General features: G+C 39.9%; 1 protein-coding gene and 1 long non-coding RNA gene across 5 annotated transcripts in view; both read left to right on the top strand.

The window, feature by feature from the left end:
* LOC309613562 overlaps positions 1–20,329 on the top strand; it is a 200,006-nt gene that overhangs the window by 85,765 nt on the left and 93,912 nt on the right. The window lies entirely within an intron of this gene.
* Positions 1–20,329, top strand: part of LOC309613273 (uncharacterized protein) — a 105,517-nt gene that overhangs the window by 72,031 nt on the left and 13,157 nt on the right. For 2 of the 4 annotated variants that reach the window (XR_014235620.1, XM_082359908.1), the window contains exon 5: positions 3,086–3,182. The exons of 1 other annotated variant lie outside the window; for it this stretch is intronic. Coding sequence is in view for 2 of the 3 variants with exons in the window: in XM_082359908.1 (XP_082216034.1) it covers positions 3,124–3,182 (59 nt within the window). In the remaining variant the exon portion in view is untranslated. Of the gene's footprint in view, positions 1–3,085; positions 16,589–20,329 lie in introns of those variants that run through there. One more of the 4 variants, XM_082359907.1, reaches the window with a different exon arrangement.

Raw genomic sequence — 20,329 nt, 5'->3', positions numbered from 1 at the left:
CTTAAAATAGAGGATTCGAAGCTGGACTTCTTAATTGACACTGGTGTGAGTCTCTCTAGCATCTGCTCAGAGGATTTAATACTACCTGTCACCTCTGATTCTATTCTAGGTGTCAGAGACCCTGGACAGCCTGTTCCATTGTCCACATCTCAGGCCACCCCAATATCCTTAGGCTCTCAACTCCCATTATACTTTTCTAATTTCTGACTCCTCACCAGCAAATCTTTTAGGTAGAGATTTGTTATGTAACTTTAATGCCACCATACAATGTAATAAGAAAGGCAGGGTTTTTTCCCCCTGCCCTCAGACTAAACCTCAAGCTTCCTACTTTCCCTAAGGAGATCTCATCTCAATTTAAATCCTCTGAAGAGGAGGCAACCTTAAAATTGTCCCAACTAGTCTCTGGGCTTCACATGCAAATGAGGTTGGATTGCTGTGGAGCACAGAGCTTGTGCAGAGCCAGGAAAAGGAACAAACCTTTCCCATCGGTGGCCCGGTAACCCCTCTCAGGAGATGCAGAGTGAGGGATTAAACCTATAATAGACTCTTTTTTGTATCAGGGTGTCCTTATCTTTACTTCCTCACCCTATAACGCCCCAATCTTGCCAGTAAAGAAAGAAGGGAAATTTGATTTGCATAAGATCTAAGAGCCTCAAACTCCTCTGTAATTCCTCCGCCCCATAGTCCTAATCTGGGTACCATTCTCACCTCAGTTCTTGCTGATGAAGCCTGGTTTACAGTAATTGATGTCTGCTCAGGTTTCTTTTTGGTTCCATTGCATTCTGACCCACGATTTCTTTTTGCATTTACATTTACAGGAAGATGATTGACATGGACTTCCATACCTCAGGGATAGTGTGGGTCTCCCTTAATACTTTTCCCAGTCCTTAAAGCTGATTTAGATTCTGTAGCCTTGACCAAGGTTCCACTCTTATTCAATATGGTGATGACCTTTCACTCCGTACCCAGACTGAACAGGGTGCTCTTATAGACGCCCTCATTCTCCTAAAGGCACTGGCTGAAGGAGGCCATAAAGCCTCCCAGTCTAAACTTCAATGGGTGCAAATAACCTTTACCTACGTAGGACAGGAAATATCTCAGGGCACTCAAAAGCTCTCTCGAAAATGCCTTGAATCAATTTCGTTCATCCCCTTTCCCAAAACAAGAAAAGCAGCTGCATAAATTTCTAGGGGCAGCTAGCTACTGCCGCCAAGGGATTCATCACTTTTCTGCCCTTGTTAAACCCCTATATGCTCTCCTCCAGATACTACCTCAGAGTATATTTCCTGGCCCCTAGAGGCATTAACTTCCTCTGAAGCCTTAAAATTAACATTGTCCACACCCCCGGCTCTTCGCTTATTTAATTTTGACAAACCTTTTCACCGATATTGCCATGAAAAAATAATGGGATTGCTGCAGGACAACCTTTAACCTCTCATACGTCCTAAAGAATATTTCTCATGTCAGCTGGACCTTGTGGCAGGGGGGATGCCCCATGCCTGCATGTTGTAGCCTCAGCTGCTGCCCTAAACGACAAAGCCAGTACCCTTACAGTACATGCCTAATGTAAGAATAAGCATATTCCCCATACTCTCTTACAAGTTTGTAAGACATAGCATCTCTCTACATGGTGGCAGACCACCTATGAATAAGCCCTATTTGCAATCCCTCCGTCATCCTACATTGTTCTAGCACTTTAAATCTGGCTACTCTACCACCCCCCGGCTGACAGAGAGCCTCAGTCCATTCCACGTGATTGCCTTGCAACTACATATATAAATGGTCTCAAAGCAACGAGAAGACCTCTTAGATGCCCCCTTTAGACAGCCCAGACTTACTTCTATTTTGTGATGGCTCTTGTAGATACAATTTCTGGGAAAACATAATAACTGTTTCCCCACATGAAATGCTTGAGGTGTACCCTTTGCCACTGTAAAATCAGCCTGGGCTGCTTACGGATCTTACTAGAGCTTGCATGCTGACAAGAGGAAAAAAATGCTCCTATTTACTGACTGCAGATATGCTTTTCAAGTCTGCCATGCTGTTGGCACAATCTAGAAATCCCACAGATTCTTAAACCCTGCTGGTACTCCTATTACCAATGGCTGCCCTGTGAGAGGCTATTCACCTCCATTGTCCAGTCTGTATTAAGGAGACTGATACTATTGTACATCTCTAGGGAATGATAGGGCTGACAAAGCTGCTAAATACACAGCCTAAAACGGATCCCCACCCTTTCCCCACCCAATTTATAAACCTGCCTTTATCCGTGGCTGATATTATTATCAGACAAGTACTCCTCAGTCTGAAAAAAGACAAATGAATACAAAAAGGTGCCAAACAATTGTCAGACACATTTTACATTGGGCCAAACAGACTTCATGTGGCCCCCTTTCTTCTGACCTTTTGGCTTGCACGGATCTCCCATAAAATGGGACATATGTGCAGATGGGGGATAGTCAAAGAACTAAAAGATACTTGTTTCTGCTCTGGCGTTCATAAAATTTCTGACTCAGTTATTTCCCAGTGCACTACTTGTAATCTCACCAAATTTTAGAAGCCAACATACCTTAGGAAGTCTTCCAAGGTCCACACGCCCCTTGTATTACTCCAAATGGATTTAAAGGTTTAGGCTATTCCCACTGTGTGGTAATTGTCTGTATGTTCAGTGGGATAGACTGAATGCTATCCATTAGATGTGCTGATGCCACTTTACCACTTTACAATAGTGGTAAAGAAGTTAATAACAGATTATTTTTTGTTTCGGCATTCCTTTACGAATTGAATCAGATCAAGCAATTAGTTTTACAGCAGAAATAAACCACTCACTTGCAAAAACTTTGGCATACTCATCAGAATTTCCTACCTGATGACTGAGGATGCTCAGTCATCAAGGCAAGTGGAATGTAAAAATCAAGACATAAAAAGGACTTTAGGAAAAGTCTGTCAAGAAACTGGACTTAAACATTACCCACTGTCCTTATAAAAATCTGGAATACTCTAAATAATAGACATGGATTAACCCATTTTGAAATAATGTTTGGTTGCCCTTTGCCTTCTGGCATCTCTAACCTTCCATTTCCAGATTGAGTGAATGTTATGGAGACTTAAGAGAACAATTTGATGTTAAGACTAGCTACATATAAGAACTGCCTGGTACACCTGGAGCACATCATCAACAGGTAAGAAAGCATGGCCTCCACCAACTAACTAGCCTCACCATCCTTTCCATCAGGAGATCGGGGGTATATCAAGGCTTCTAAAAGAGAGCACACACTGTCACCTCATTGGGAAGGACTTTATGAAGTATTCCTAACCACCTACACTGCCATCAAAATAGAAGAATTTTGATGAATTCACATGAGTGACACCAAACTAGACCCAGATCAGCAGTCCCAGGACCAGTGGAGGACCATTCTTACAAATGACCTTAAAGTAATGATTTCTAGCATCAATTTGCAAGCTCTGGAAGCAGATGACATCATGAATTAGACAGCTTTTCCCAAGAACATGGATTAAAAAACTCCATTTCCACCTATTTGCTTCCCCTACTAAGTTTCCAACTCCACAAAAAAACAAAACAAACACACAAAAACAACCCTCTTCCTTTTAATGAAGCCTCCCCTTTCTTTGGCCATTATATTAAGGGTTGACTGAGATTACTTGTCCCAATCTGTCCTATTCTCCCTCTGATCCTCCACTAGGGCCTTTCTTTCAAACTGTATCTCATTCTTATTAACCCTTACTATTTTCTCAATAGGTCAGGGACAGACCTGACACTCCTTTACATTGTTTTTCCAAACCTTAGCCACATTAGCTAACCAGTCTAATTACTCGTTATGTCAACATCTAGATCATGCAAAAGAACCTGACCTAATTTTTGTTCTTACCAGTGTGAACACCTGGTAGAACAGTTCTAGAAAATGGGTGTATGGTATCCACAACCAAGTAAACAACATCACCTACTTCTCCTTCTGATGAGTTCATTGGACATGAAAACAATCTCTATAGACTCTCAAGGACCATCCTTTACTCAGATGAAGTCATTAGAAGGGAATTTTTCCCTTTGCACTGAAAACAGTCATGGTGCTTGACCCTTCCTAGGTGACATACAAAGGCAATGCTTCAATCAGACTCTGTGGTTTGATTCCACAAAGGTGACATGCTCAAGCTTCACACAAAGGTTATAGATGGTCCTAGCACTTATGGTACAAACACTTGCCAAATCATCAGATATTGCGGCTAGGTCACAAGACACCTTTGTGCAATCTTGGGTAGCTCAGCCACTCAGCTGCTTCCCTAATTAGGATGCTCAATGCCAAAGATTACATATGGGGTAGTCTTTGTAGACCGAAGTAGACCAAAATTCTGGACTAGGTTGGCCACGTGACAAAACCAAGCCTCATAACTACCAAAGCTGAACTGCAGCTCTCCTATATTAGATATTTTGCAACCTGTTCCATTCCTGCAGACTGATGGGGACCTATGGAAGATGGAGTTGTGCAGATGCCAATATGACAGGTGACAAAACACAACAAACTCCACCCTAGTGGGTCAAAAGTTCCACTCTGACCTTAACCATGAGCATTGCTGGTCTTTTTGGTTTATGCAATGACAAGGTATTTGAAGGATTCCCATCTAGATAGTCGGGACAATGTGGATTTGGATACCTGATGCCTTCTGTCACCAGGTACTTTACCTTAAATAAAATTACAAACTTAGGCACCTTTGTTCTTAAAAGAGTGCCACATATTCATACTAAATGTACTAGGCAGGAAGTCATAGAAAACCCACTTGTGTATCACAATTCTAAATTCTTTTCAGTATTGAGATCCCTTTGCCCAGGCTTTGGAACTCATGAGCTGGAAAAGGCAGTTTGAAATCTTTTCATAGTGATAGAACAAGAGTTCAGCATTAATGTGCGAATACTGGAAGCACTTCAATTGGAGTTAATACTTTAGCTTCTGTTTAACTCCCAAATCTTTGTGCTCTGGACACACTGATAGCCCAACAAGGAGGAGCTTGTGTGATCATCTGTGGAGAATGTGGTTTCTATGTAAATCACTTGAAACAAATAATGTCTAATCTACATTATTGTCCTTTTAAAGGACAAGATAAACACTCTCCATCAGATAAATCATCAGATAAATGAGTATCAACCTTTTTTTTTTAAATTGTACTGACCTATTCCCAGGGATGGGAGACTAGTTTAATGGGATATGGGGAAACATACTTACATTTTTTTTTTCTTTTCTGTTTATTTATTAGTGTTTTATCTATGTTATTCTCTTCCTTTGAAGATCTTTTGCCAATCAGCTAGTAACCTGTTCCTTCTCTCCTCAGCCTCCAACTCAGCTTTTCATATGTGAAAGTTCTGGGGAATTTCCAAATTGGGGAGATGAAGGGGTTAAGGACATGCTACCCAAAATAAGCTGCCCTGATATATTGATTATTTTGAGTTAAAGGCACTTAAACAGTGGGTGCAAGAAAGGCACTCTGATTCTCCTTTTTCTTCCTGAAAGCAGAAGTTAAAACTCCAGTGTGAGATCTGCCCTCCCTGTGCCAGGAGGAAAGAAACATTCTTATCACCAGAAATGGGAGTCAAGGCCAGGAGAATTCTGTACTAACAGACGTTGTTAAAATAACTCTTATCTTCCTTTAGCTTCTTCATTTATTTTAGTTATGTTTCCACAATTGCCACTCTTTATTCAATCCAGTATGTAAGCATTCAGGTTTTGCCACTTCTTTGGGTCCTTCATTTCCTTATGAAGGCTTCCATGTCATATAAAACTAACCTTAAATAAATGTGTATGCTTTTCTCCTGTTAATATGTCTTTTGTCAATTTAATTCTCAGGAGCAGCCAGAGACTTTAAGAGAGTAGAGGTAAGGTTTTTGCCTCCTCTACAAAAGCAATAAATAGAAACAATCTCTGAGGGGGTCAGATATTGGACTTAGCAGAGGAAGGCTTCAAAGCAATTACTGTAAACATGTTAAATAAAGGAAACAATAGTTAAAGAAGTAAAGGAGGTATAACAAGGACTCATTAAGTAGAGACTATCAGTAAAGAGATAAAGATTATTTGAAAAATCAAATAGATATTCCAGAGTTGAAAGTACAATAATTAAAATGAAAAAAATTACTAGAGAGGCTCAATAGATCTCAGATGGCAGAATCAAATGAATCAATGAAATTGAAGCTGGATCAAAAATTATAAATTACAGAAAGAAAAATGAACAGTCTCAGAGACCTGAGGAACATCATCAGGTGATCCAACACAGGTGTTCCAGAAGTACAGGAGAGAGAAAAAAGGGAAGAAAAAATATTCAACAAATTGTGCCTGATAATAACTAAAATATATATAGTCAAAGGCATCTGTATTACTCTGCTCAGGCTGCCATAACAAAATATCATAGACTGCATGGCTTAAACAACAGACATTTATTTCTCACGATTTTGGAGAATGAGAAGCCCAAGATCAAGGTGCTGGCAGATTCAGTTCCTGGTGAAAGCCTTTTTTCTGGCTTACAGATGGTGGCCTTCTTCCTGTGACTTCATGTGGCAGAGAGAAAGAGAGCTCTGATCTTTTTTCCTCTTCCTCTAAGGACAAAAATTCCATCAAGGAGACCTCATCCCCATGACCTCATCTAAACCTAATTACCTCACTAAGGCCCCTACCTCCAAATGCAATCATATTGAGGGTTAGAGGTTCAACATATGAACTTTGCAGGGAGACAAACATTCAGTCCATCACAGTACCCTACAGATGAATTTAAATGGTGCACTAGAAAATATTTAATACAGGGGACTTCCCTGGTGGTCCAGTGGGTAAGACTCTGCGCTCCCAATGCAGGGGGTCCAGGTTCGATCCCTGGTTGGGGAACTAGATCTTGCACACATGTGCAGCTAAGAGTCTGCATGCCACAACAAAAAGATCCCGCATGCTGCAACGAAGATCCCACGTACCTCAACTAAGACCTGGCACAGCCTAAATAAATAAATAAAAATGAAAATCTAAAAAAAGGAAAATATTTAATACAATACAGGCAATAAAGGAAGAACAGAAAAAAAATGAGATATGTAGATAAATAAATCCAAATAAAATTTCAACAAATAAGTTGAAAGCAAAAGCATGGAAAAAACATATTATTAGAATAGCTAAAATACAAAAACTGAGAACACCAGTTTCTGGTAAGGATTCAGCAGGAACTCTCATACATTGCTGGTGGGAATGTAAAATGATGCAGAGACTTTGGATGACAGTTTGGCAATTTCTTATAAAACCAAACATAATCTTACCATATGATCCAGCTATTGTGCTCCTAGGTATTCACCCAACTTATTTGAAGACTATGTCCACATAAAACCTGCACATGGATGTTTATATTAGCTTTATTTATAATAACCAAAATCTGGAAGCAACCAAAATGTCCTTCAGTAGGTGAAGAGATAAACTGTGGTACATCCACAGAACAGAATGTTATATTCAGTGATAAAAAGATATGAAGCCATAAAAAAGACATGATGAATTTTAAATGCGTATTGGTAAGTGAAATGAGCCAGTTAGAAAGGCTACATACTCTATGATTCTAATTATATGACAATCTGGAAAAGGCAAAACTACCGAGACAGTAAAAAGGTCAGTAATTTTCAGGGTTTTGCATGAGGCTGTGGTGGAGTTTGGGGGAGATTCAGTAGGTGAAGCACAGGGAGTTTTTAAGGATGTGGAAAGGATTCTGTATGATAATATAATTGTGGTTATGTGACATTATGTGTTTGTCAAAACTTCAGAACAAAAAGGACAAAAATGTAAAAAAATCAATTAGGAGATTGGAGGAGTCTCAGGATTGAATGCTGTATGTGACGGAACAATCAAACTGTGTGTATTACAAATGTATGAAGCAACCTCACTGAAGGGGGTGGGGGTAGGAGGTACTAACCTAAGTAACTTTGGAAATGAGTGGAGTCTGTAAAACTAATGACAAAAGAAACTGTGCATAAGCACTGTCACTAGTTGATAAAGTTATTACCCACGGGCATATAGCTTAACAGTTCTGATACCGCTATTCTGGAATTGAACAGTTAAGTAAATTGATGTCAGATGATGGGAATCAGATGTTAGATGATGTCAGAAGATGTCTCACTGTTGCACTGAAAAGTTAGAGATATGCAAAGGGAGGAGGCTAGAATTATTCAAGTGGAAATGGGTTAGAGTTTGAGATGTCAGTATGAACTCAGGTTTAGCTTAATATCAGTAGAGATGTTTACACATAGCAATGTGTATATACACAGGTTAGTATATACACATATATTTCCTTGTTCTGTCAGCTGAGCAGGCCCAGAAGCAATAACACTCCAGTAGAAATGAGCACACCTAGTCCCCAGATCTTGGTTTCTAAAACTATTCTCCAATCAAAGGAACCAGGGTTCCTTGGAGAACTGGCTGATTCTAGAACTGGGACAGGAAATACACAAAATGAGCCTGGAGCATCTTATGGTGCCAGAAAGTAAGAAAGTGCTCAAAAAAACTAACCAACCAACCAATCTACACGTACAATGTTGGGGATATGTCTGGGGCACAGGAAGCAAATTAAAGAGCTCCCAGTGGCCAAAGCTGGAAGAGTTTGAGGAACAAAATGAATAAAGTACTATTGGATCATAACCCTAACTGTAAAATAAGTATCCATGAGTCTATAATGATATAAATAAATGATTGAATCAATAATAAATGGGGGAGAAGAGACCAATCTCCCATGCAGAAGAATTACAAATCATTTATGTAGATACTCTTCCCTCAAAAATGTGGAACGTAATTCCCCAATCCTTAGGTTTGGGCTGTGTATAGTGACTTCCTTCCAGAGAGTGTAGTGTGGAAAGGAGAAAAAAAAGAGTACATATATAGTGGAGAAAGCTGACAAACACTACCTTGATCAGTGGATCAAGGTCAACACCAACAGTGATGTCCCACTGATAATATGTATCCTTGATAAAATGTGGTGAAAGTGGCACTTTACCTTTGTGGTTTTCCTCTGCAAAACCCATAACCCCGGTCTAATCATAAGAAAAACATAAGTCAAACCCCAATAGAGGGACATTATGCAAAATACCTGACCAGTACTCCTCAAATAATGTCAAGGTTACCACAAACAAGGCAAATCTAAGAAACTGTCACAGTCAAGAGGAGCTTAAGTAAACACGATGAGTAAACATAATGTGTCATCCTGGATGGGATCCTGTATCATGAGAAGGACACTGGAGAAAAACTGAGGAAATCTGATTAAAGAATGGACTTTAATTAATAATAATGTATTAATGTTGGTTCATTAATTTTAATAAATGTACCTTAATAATGTAGGATATTATTAACATCCTACATGTTAATAATAGGGGGAAATGGATGTGAGTTACACAGTAGCTCTGTACTATCTTGGTAATTTTTCTATAAATCTAAAACATTAAAAATAGTTGATTTAAAAAATATATATGTACCTGTGTGAGTGTATGCAAGCAGTAAACTTAAAAAAGATATAGCAGCTATAATAATATCAGGGGAAATAGAATTTAAGATAAGAATATTTATAATAGATAAACAAAATGTGTTATGTCCACATAATGGAATAGTATTCAACAATAAAAAGGTATGAACTACTGATACCTGCTACAACGTGGATGAACCTCAAAAACATTATGCTTTGAAAAGAGCCAGATGCAAAAGACCTCTTGTTCTATGATACTATTTATATGAAACATCCAGAAAAGGCAAATCTATAGAGACTAAATAGATTAGCGGTTGCCTAGGGCTGGAAGTGAGAAAGTTGTTTGGCTGCAAATAGGCCTGAGGAAACTTTTGGGAGTGATGGAAATGTTCTAAAATAGGAGTGTTGTGATGGCTCTGTAAATTTAAATTTATGGAAAATCATTGAATTTTACATTTAATATGGGAAAATTTGGGGGGAAGTATATTTTCTGATTGTGAATTATGTGTCAATAAAACTGTTTAAAGCATTAAACAATTTTTTTTTTACTCCCTAGAAGAGCTAATGATTAATAGCATACCCAGCAAACAAATATCCTAATGATTTTTAAAATCATTAAAAATACATATCTCCAATGATCCAATAGCTTAATATGAACATTTCACAGAAAAGGCAACTGCTTCCTGAAAAAATTGAAGAGGGTGCTCAGTTTATATAAATAAGTTTATTTCCTGACTTTCCATTCAGATTGTTTGTTCTTCAAGGACAGGACTATTGCTCTCAGAGAATAAACTTAGATATACAATTAATATAATTATTATTGTTTTTTCAATTAATTATTTTTTGACTTCAAAGATTTATCCAACACTTGATAAAAGACCAAATGCTATAATTTATTGGGCTTCAATTGTTAATTATTAATTTAATTAATTATTAATTAATTTGGGGGGGGACTTCAAAGATTTATGTAACACTTGATTAAAAACCAAATGCTATAATTTATTGGGCTAAATCAGTGTAGCCCAAGATGAGGTGAAGTTTCAGATGCCCTCTAAAAGGAAGTGTTGCGAACTATATTATTGTTCAAAATATTTATTCCCTCCCCATGACCTCATGGGAAGAATTCTCTTCCCTAACTCAATTGATGCTGGGCTTGATACTCTATGATTTGCTTTGGCCTCAGCTGAGCAGAATGTACTTCTAAACTCCTGACCTTGGGCTTGGCTATGTGATTTGCTGTGGCCAATGGGAGTTAACAGATGTGATGTAAGCGGAGGCTTAAAGTGTGATTACAAGGTTGAACTTGCCATCTTGTTGCTTCTGCTATTGCCATGAGAACTTCTCCAGGGAAGGCCCAGGTTCTAGGTTCTTCCTTATCAGCCACAGGGGGCCCTGGCCTTTGCTGAGAACCTGGTGTGGTACATAGCAGCTAGACAACCTCCGGGATACCTGGAATTCTGTATCTTTTGGCTTCCCTAAAGGCAACCCCAGGGTCAGTGGGTCCTTCCCAGTGCTGGATCCATCAACCAGCCCACAGATCCATCAGAGAAGCAAACCTCAAGAACAGTGAAGCCTGTATAAAGAGGTAATTTCACACACAGGGGTGATTCTGTGGTGGCTGGTAAATCCCCCAATGGGATCTGTGAGCCTGAACTGAGTCATGAGAAAGTTAAAATCATCACCATCATCATTAGTGATGTGAGGATGGTGGGAAAGAAGGGAGCCATTGCATGTTACTCTTTTTTTCCCAGCACTTTATGATGGGTCCTGTCTTCAGACCTTTGCACACACTCCCCCTTTCCATCCTGTCTCTCTTTCACCTGGGGAAATCCTTTACCACCTTTGAGATTCAACTCAGATGTCCCCTCTTCTGAGAAGCCTTCCTTGACCCCCTTAGCCTTAATGCAGCACACTCTCCTTTATACTCCTTGGGGCTTGGCACCCATCTTGGGTTTTTGTCTTCCTCATATTGTATTATGATCATATACCTCACTGTCCTCAGCCTTAGATGAGGACTATCTTCAGGGGCTGAGCTGAACTGCTGATTCATCTCTATGCTCCTAGTATCATGTACAGTGACTGGCATGGACAAAGCTTTTAATAAATATTTCATTAATGAATAAGGAATGTCTGAAAGAAGAATGAAGAGAGGCCAGGCTCCAAAGGAAACTTTGAAGTTTCCTCTTACCTCATCTCTGCATCCCCTAGTTGGTCTGGGTTGCCAAACCCCTTTGTGGGACTAGGTGCTGTTTCCAACCCAGTTTTAAAAAATGTTTTTATTATAGGTTGAAACTTGCAATGTTGAAAGTGATCTTTCAAGATCATGGCCTTCAAGCCTAGAATTAAATTGCAAATATGTGTCTCTGGTTGTTAGCAATGAAAAAAAGGTTGAATGGGGAGATCTTTCCATGGAAAGGACATTTGATATTGTTACAAAGAGTAGTCTTTATAACATTGCAAGGGGATATCAAGGTTTTTCAAATGTTTTACAAGGAGGCTGGGGAAGAGGGTGACCTTTAAGTCTCACCAATTCTGTCTCTATGGTTCTACTTATTGATTTGCAAAGAGACCACACTGCATTGTTCTTAGCCAAGATAAGCACTCTAAAAAATGCCTTGATGCATATCCTGCCTCCCATATTTGTGAACTTAAGTTCATTTCATACTTCTTTCTTCTCTCTGAGCAAAAAATTTACCAAGATAAACAGATATATGGTATATCCTGAAACCTCCTGCAATGCACGTCTTTCACAAATTTGACCTCCCTTTCTCCTGGCATACAAACCTCTTTCTAGAAATATGCTTATTTTACCTGTGACTGTTCCCTGGAAAGCAGTTCTGTCCCCAATTCAACCCGGTTCCCAGATATCCTTGGAAAATTCTTATTATTTTGTACCTGATTGAGTTGGACTGGTTTGTTTGTTTTAGCATATAGAGTTTTATCGGGGGGGGGGGGAGGAGTGTTAAAATTTGGCTTCCCTTAGTGCACCTATTTAGGATGAGTCCACTCTTCCTCCATGCTCTTGCATAAAAACTTAATGCAATGTATTACAGACCCTTGTGTACATGACTGTTCCTTCCATCTCCTTGAAGGTAGAGACCAGGTATGGTTCCCCTCCTTATCCCCAGCACCTAGCCCTGGGCCTGACACCTTGAAGGCACTTGGTAAATGTCCTTTGAATGAATGGAAGAACAGGTGAACAGTAAGTTAATGGAAGGCTGTGATTTTTAACTTTTACCATTGGAAGCCCAGCATGGCTATGTTAGCACCTGTAGCACCAGTGTTAGTAGAAGGATAAGAAGGTGGGGATGTTTGGGTAGTGTTTGAGAATTAATGGTGGCAAGGAAGATCTCTCAGATGAGGAAAGGGATGGAAGCAAGTAGAAGACAGTTAAATGGGGCAGGAGAATAGAAAAGAGGAATAGCAGAAGAATCCCCATCTGTCTGACTCAGTTCTTCCTTTTTCCCTCCTCTCAGCTCCAGGCCACTGAACACTTTTGAGTTTCTCTTTGTAGTCCTTCCCCACTTGCTCCATTTCTGGTCAGAAGAACTGCAGTTCAGGATGGGGAATTCTAAGCAGGTGAAGAACAGCAACTAAATAGCCAAGCAATTTAAAGTTGTGTTAAAATGCCAGGCTGCATTAAAATGTCCACAAGGGGTAGACCTTCTAAATGACTAATCACCTTTCACCCAATAAAATGCAGTATGCTCTGGTGGAAACAGCCCATGAGCAGCCTGGTGTTCCATTTTTCCAGCATCTGCCCGGGTTGCTGCTGGGTTGATTCATTGGGTTGGCTGGGTTAGGCTAAGGTTAAGCCAAGAAGATCTTTTCAAAGTAAGTGGCATTTGCGGCCAACTACTATATGTTTCCAAAGAACAGATGATGTTGACAAAGAGATGTGACCTTAAAGGTACGTGACCCCAAAGACAGGTGACCTTGGTCTTTTGCCTGATTCTAAAAAAAATAGTCAAGAAAATGTCTGATCAAGGGTCATGTTTAAAGAAAAATTACAATTTGCCAAATCCTGTTTTTAAAACATCAGTTTCTTAAGAAACAAGGAATAAACACTGATTGTAATGCAGGTGTATTTTTGTTTAATTATGAAAACATTTTTAGGATCTCTCAAATGCCCTCCAGAATCTGGCAACTAATATTTAAGGTATACATGTTTAAGTGAAATAGTGAAATAAGAAACTTGCCTGCTGGGAAAAATGAGAAATTTTGAGCTCTTCATTTGGGTTCATGGTGATACCATCTGTATCTCTGTACCCAAGTGCTTGGCATGTGGTGGGAGTTCATAAACATTTGGTGCATGAACAGAGAAACTGAAAGCCAATTGTATTATGTAATCCTGCTCTGCTGGTTGGTTATAGCTAATAGGACATCAGCATTTGTATTTCTTTTGCTATAAAAGTAGGTAAAGTGAGACCTAATAAAAGTGTTAGGCAGACTTATTTTAAACCACCTAGTCTCAAGGCTTGTCATTAACAATACATCTGTTTTATTAGAAATACTTATATGTGCATGTGTGTGCCTGTGTGTGTGTGTATGTGTTTGCAGAAAAAGCTTCCAATGTAACAAAAGCAGTTTTCTAAAAATTGACCATTCTATCTTTTGTAATCAGTAACTCATGCAGTCGTAGTCATTGCAAATGGGCAAACAGCTCCAAGATTCTGTAAGGTTGCAGTGATTTGAACTAAATTAGTAATGGTGTCATTCTGTATTTTTCCCGATTGCCAAGTCATATGATTTTTTTATTGCACAAAATGAAAAAGCGGAAAGAAATGAAAACTCAGAGTTGTCTCTATGAATACATTTCTAGAGTATTTTCAGTGTGAGGATGTGTTAAAGACAGAATTCTAAGATGGCCCCCATGATTTCCACCCTCTGAGGTTATGCCTATGATTAGGTTACATGGCAAAAGAGATTTTACTTAAGTTACTCATCAGTTGACCTTAAGATAAGGAGACTATTCAGGTGGGCCTAACCTAATCATTTGAACCCTTTGAAAGCAATTTTTTCTCTGGCTAGTTGGAAAAGCAGAGGTCAGAGATTTAAAGCATGAGAAGAATTCAGCATAGCATTGCTGGCTGGAAGATGGAGGGAGCCACAAGCTGAAGAATGTGAGTGACCTCTAGGAGTTGAGAGTGAGTCCCAGCCAGCAGCCAGCAAGTGTATGGAGACCTCAGTCCTACAATCAGAAAGAACTGGATTCTGCCAGCAACCTTAATGAACTTGGAAGAAAATTCTTATTCAGAGCCTCCAGTTTGGCCAGTGCCTTGATTCAGCCTTTGAGATCCCAAGCAGAGGACCTAGGTAAGATATGCCAAACTTCTGACTCACAGAAACTGTCAGATACAGGCTTTCCTCGGACATATTATAGGTTTGGTTCCAGACCACTGCAATAAAGCGAATATCGCAATAAAGCAAGTCACACAGATTTTTTGTTTCTCATTGCATATAAAAGTTATGTTTATACTATACTGTGGCCCATTAAGAGTGCAGTAACATGTGTAAAAAACAATGTACATATCTAAACTAAAATATAATGCTGTTGGGAAAATGGCGCCGATAGAGTCACTTGACGCCTGGTTGGCACAAATCTTCATTTTGTATAAAACACAGTATCTGTGAAGTGCAGTAAAGTGAAGCACGATAAAACAAGATATATCTGTAATAAGTATGGGTTGTTTACAGTTGCTAAGTTTGTGGTAATTTGTTGTGTAGCAATAGAAGACTAATACAGATTTTGGTATTTAGAAGTGGGGTACTGCCCACAGTAACAACTACCTAGTGTGAAAGTAGCTTTGGAATTAGGAAGTGGCTGGAGGCTAGAAGAATTTTGAGGAACATGATAAAAGACACCCAAACTACCTTAAACACATTGTTTGCAGAAATATGGACATTAAAGATTCAGCTGGTGAAAACTCAGAAAGAAGTGAGAAGCATTATAGAGAAAACTTAGATTTTCTTTGAGAAAGCCTAAATCACCATGAACAGACTGTTCTTAGAAATTTGGACTTTAAGAACAATGCTGGTGAGGACTCAGAAGGAGGTGGGAAACATGTTATTGGAACAGGAGGAGGGAGAATCCTTGTTGTGTGGTGGCAGAAACCTTAGAAAAATTGTGACCTGCAGTTATGTCAAAAGCAGAATGTGTAAATGACAAGCTTAGATATACATCTCAGGAGTTTTCCAAGCAAAGTGTTAAAGGTGCTGGTTTGTCTCTCCTTACTGCTTATACTAAAATGTGAAAAAAAAAAAAGAAAGAATTTTAGGGAAAATCTGGTAAACATAAAGAGATGAGGACTGGATAATCTTGAAAATTCTCAGGCTTTTCAGATGGTAAAAGATGCTAAATGTCAGAAATGACTTCTGAAAGCATAACATAGAGGAAAGAAGGACTCCGTGTCTATACAGGTCTTTACTAAAACAACAGAAAGACCAACAGGTCAAAGTATTCAATCATACAAAAGCCTGTTCTAAGAGATTAAGAGTGTGATGCATAAATCCCATTAATCAAACCAGAGGGTCTCTCAGAAGCTTAGGGGTGTATCCCTTAGCCATCTCTGCAGAAGGCAAAGATAGAGGGGAGAACTTCTCCAAAAGATATGTGGGTATGACTCTTGTCTAATGGAGCAAAACCCTGTGAAATTAATGCAAGGACAATAGAATGGGTTGAATAGTTTCCCCCCCAAATTCATGTCTACCTGGAACCTCTGAATGTAACCTTATTTGCAAATAGGGTGTATAGACATATAATCAAGTTAAGATGAGGTCATACTGGATTAGAGGGGGCCCTAATCTGTTGACTGATGTCCTTATAAGAAGAGGGAAATTTGGATAGTATTCTAAGTATTCTGGCAGTATTCTAAGATGGCCTCTTGATCTCTGTCCTCTCGTGTTACTCTCTGATTATATGATTTTACGTAAGAAAAGGGATTTTACAGATGTAATTAAAGTTACTAATTGGTTGTCCCTGAGAGAGCAAGGGTAGGACTTCCCTGGTGGTCCAGTGGGTAAGACTCCGCGCTCCCAATGCAGGGGCCCCGGGTTTGATCCCTGGTCAGGGAACTAGATCCCACATGCATGCCGCAACTAAGAGTTCGCATGCCGCAACTAAGAAGTCCTCATGCTGAAACTATGAGCCCTCATGCCGCAACTAAAAAAGATCCCCCATGCCACAAGGAAGATCCCGCCTGCTGCAACGAAGACCTGGCGCAACCAAAATAAATAAATAAAATAAATATTTATGAGAGCGAGGTAGACTTGTTCTAATCACATGAACCCTTTAACTCAAGAGAGTTTTTCTCTCGTTGGAAAAGCAGAAGTCAGAATTCAGCATGTCATTGCTGGCTTGAAGACGGAGGGAGCCACAAGCTGAGGAATGTGAGCAAGAGTGACACCCGGTCAACAGCCCCCAGTGAGAGAATGGAGACTTTAGCGCCACAATCACAAGACCTGGATTCTGCCAGTAACAGGAATGGCCTTGGAGCATACTCTTCCCGCCGAATCTCCTGAGGAGAGCTCAGCTCAGCTGACCTCTTGATTTTAGTCAACCTTTGAGACCCTCAGCAAAGGGCCCAGTTCAAGTGCATTGGACACCTGACTCCTGGAAACTGTGAGATAATAAATTTGTGTTATTTACAATTGTAAATTTGTGGTAATTCGTTATGCAGCAATAGAAAACCAATGTGTGTGTGTGTGTGTGTGCGTGCGTGTGTGTGTGTATTCTCTTAAGCAAAAGAGATCACATTTTTACCAAACAATATAGAATCAGTCTAGCCAGAGGTTTATAGAACAATTTGGTAGGTCAGTGATGAAATGAATTTTATGGTACACATATGATTCTAATAATTTTTTAAAAGCCCTTAATAAAAAGAGATAGCTCTAGGTTTAAGCTTCTTATTGCTTTATGCTTCTGGGAGATTCTGTGAGGAATATACCTGGGTAGTAAGTACTCTCAGAGAGTTGAGATCTCAATCAAACCAAATCATTCCAATAAATTACTGAGAATCTTGCATGCATCACTAGACACTGAGCTCAGCACTGGGGATTGAATGGTAAATATTTCTTGCCCTCCAGGGGGTTTATGTTGGATAGGTGTAACAGTCAAGTAACTATATAATCACAATATAATGTGTTAACTACTATAATTGGGTACTACAGGAGCACATATGAAGATGACCTAATCCAAACATGAGAGAGGGATGGTGACGGTCTTCAGTACTTGTGGCTCACGGGCTTTAGAGCATAGGCCCAGTAGTTGTGGCACACGGGCTTTGTTGCTCCGCGGCATGTGGGATCTTCCCGGACCAGGGCTCGAACCCGTGTCCCCTGCATTGGCAGGCGGATTCTTAACCACTGCGCCACAAGGGAAGCCCTAGTGGGAAAAATCATTAGAAGTATTACGCATAGCAGGGATGTTATCAAACTTTCCCTTCAGAAAAATCTATTTGCAGTGTGGAGGTGAATTGTAGGGAAAAGATCAAATTGCAGGGACATCAGACCAAATTCTCCCAGGTTAGATATACCTGAACTGAGTGATGGTGGGAATGAAGAGGATTATATGGACTTGAGAGGTAATAGGGGTAAGAGCAACATGTGTGTGTTTGCACCTGGACTGTGAGGAAGGAGAAGAACACAGGTTAATGTCCAGTTATTTGGCTTGTGAGGCTGGGTAACTAGTTGCATCCGTCAAAAAGATGGGCACCGAGAGGAAGAGCAGTTTTGGGGAGGAGCTGAGCTCAGTTTTGGACTTGTTGAGTGTGAGATATACGTGGGACACCAAGGGGAAATGTTAAGCAGGAAGTTGCCGATATTGTTCTACAAGTCAGGAGAAAAATCTGGTCTAGATAGAGGTTTGGACAAGTAGGTGCAATGAAATTACTGTTGGGAAAGGGATTGAAACTGTCAGCAAGAGAGTGGTTGCAATGATAAAATCTAGGCTATTTATCTGGAAAATGGGGATAACAACTTATCTGTATAAGGTATTCAGGCTGGAGGTTTGGCAAACTCTAATACATAAATGTATGGATGTTATAAGAGCAAAGGATACATTTTAAGCAAAGGATGCCCAGATAGCTCACCTAATATATGTGAAGTAAGTGTAGCATCTCGTTTCCCTAGTTCTTCACAGAACTGCCTACTTTGGTGGTGATGGTGTTTCACCTGTCTAGGATGAGATCCTGCCAGGTTGCAGGAAGCCCTGAGGGGAAGCTTACCAAGTCTCTTATATTCCATAATATGTCACACCCAAACTCTAGTATAATTACTTTATAAGGCTGAAAAAACTTCCTTTGGCAAGTCCCATTACCTGTATCTAAACAACATAGGTTCCAGGTATAATCCCTTACTAAGCCATAGTGCCATCCTGCTACATTGTCCTAGGTTTTAGAGTGATGGCTGTGCATCTCTTGTGTGCAGTTACATTGTAATGATGAGCAGTGTATATGTATTCAGTTCGAGACCTAGAGAGGGCTCAGAATGGGAGGCTTGACTAAGGCCCTTTACACCTAGTCCACAGAGTAGTCCTGAGAATTAAATGATGTAAGGCACGAAAATGCTTAATACAGTGCTTGGAATAAACTACGAACTCAATAAATGCTAGTCACTGTTGTTAATTGCTATTACTTACTTGTTATTGTAATTACTACTGCTGTAGCAACTATATTATTGAAGAAGTGGTGAAGACAAGAGGGGCTGCTATTGAGAGGAATCAGAGGGTATCTGGAAGTCATGATGAAGTTGAAGAAATAATACTGTGGCAGTAATTGAATGAGAGAGATGGAAGGAAGTCTGCAGTGAATGGAGAGTTTGAATTTAAGCCTTAAGAGATGGAAAAGGAGCATATGTAGCAATCCAGGATGGACGTGGGAGTGAGTGATGTGAGATGAGAGATGGGGGAGGGAGATGTGAGGTGAAGGTCATTAGCGGTCAGGAGGTCAAAGAAGTCACAGACGGAGGAATCCAGGGGGTCATCCCTGTGATTATGGGGACTCCTGGGGTGGATGACAGCATGCCTTGGATTAGAGGAGGCAAGTGTGAGTAAGCGCTAACATCTTTAATAAAAGAAGGAAATACCTGAATTTGGTTGGTAGGATTCCCATGCCTGAGATTGTCTCTGGATCCTGTGGTTCTAGCAGAGCTCTTACATGTACTGTTGATATCGTTGACAGAGTTCTCTTTATCCCCTGACTTCTATTGAGCCAGTTACCGGAGAGCTGCTGGGAGAGCGTATTTAGGCCTGAACTGGCTGTTTGGAATACATATGATGTACTATCCCCATTCCTCGAGTCCAGGCAAACTGCCCTGGTTCCAGGAAGAAAGACCCCTTAAGAGCTACTTGACCGAACATCACGAAATCTGTTCTCATTCTAATTTAGAATGCAGAGACTTGTGTGGTGACTCATACATTTGAAAAGCTCAAATTAAGTAGTGGTGATCTCAACCGTGATTCACTGATGAAAACTGGAAAGTGATTCATCTCCTTTATGTGCTTGTCCTTGCGAGTCAGGAGGCTTAGAGGTCTTTCTTCCAAAGAACACACACCACACTCAAGGAAAGACACTGGGCCCTCCTATGGTGGTATTTTAGTAATTACACAGAGTCATTCACTACATTTTCTTACAAGGCCATTTTCTTTAGTTCATTTTATTTCCATACATAATCTGGACGCTACTTTTGTGCTGTAACGACTCATTGCTAATAAATTAGGGAAGGCAATGGTGCTTTCAGGCTAAAGGTGGGGGAACGTATAGGAAACCACTGGTGCAGATTCTAACTTTGTAACCTGTAGAGCTATTGTATCTTCCTCAGTATCTATTTGTTATCAAGTAGTAACTTTTTTCGTAGG

This window comes from Balaenoptera borealis (assembly GCF_965194805.1).
Source record: "Balaenoptera borealis genome assembly, chromosome: 1".
In the NCBI taxonomy this organism is placed as follows: Eukaryota; Metazoa; Chordata; class Mammalia; order Artiodactyla; family Balaenopteridae; genus Balaenoptera; species Balaenoptera borealis.
The sequence above is the reverse complement of the archived record's forward strand: the minus strand, read 5'-3'. Positions and strand labels throughout refer to the sequence as shown.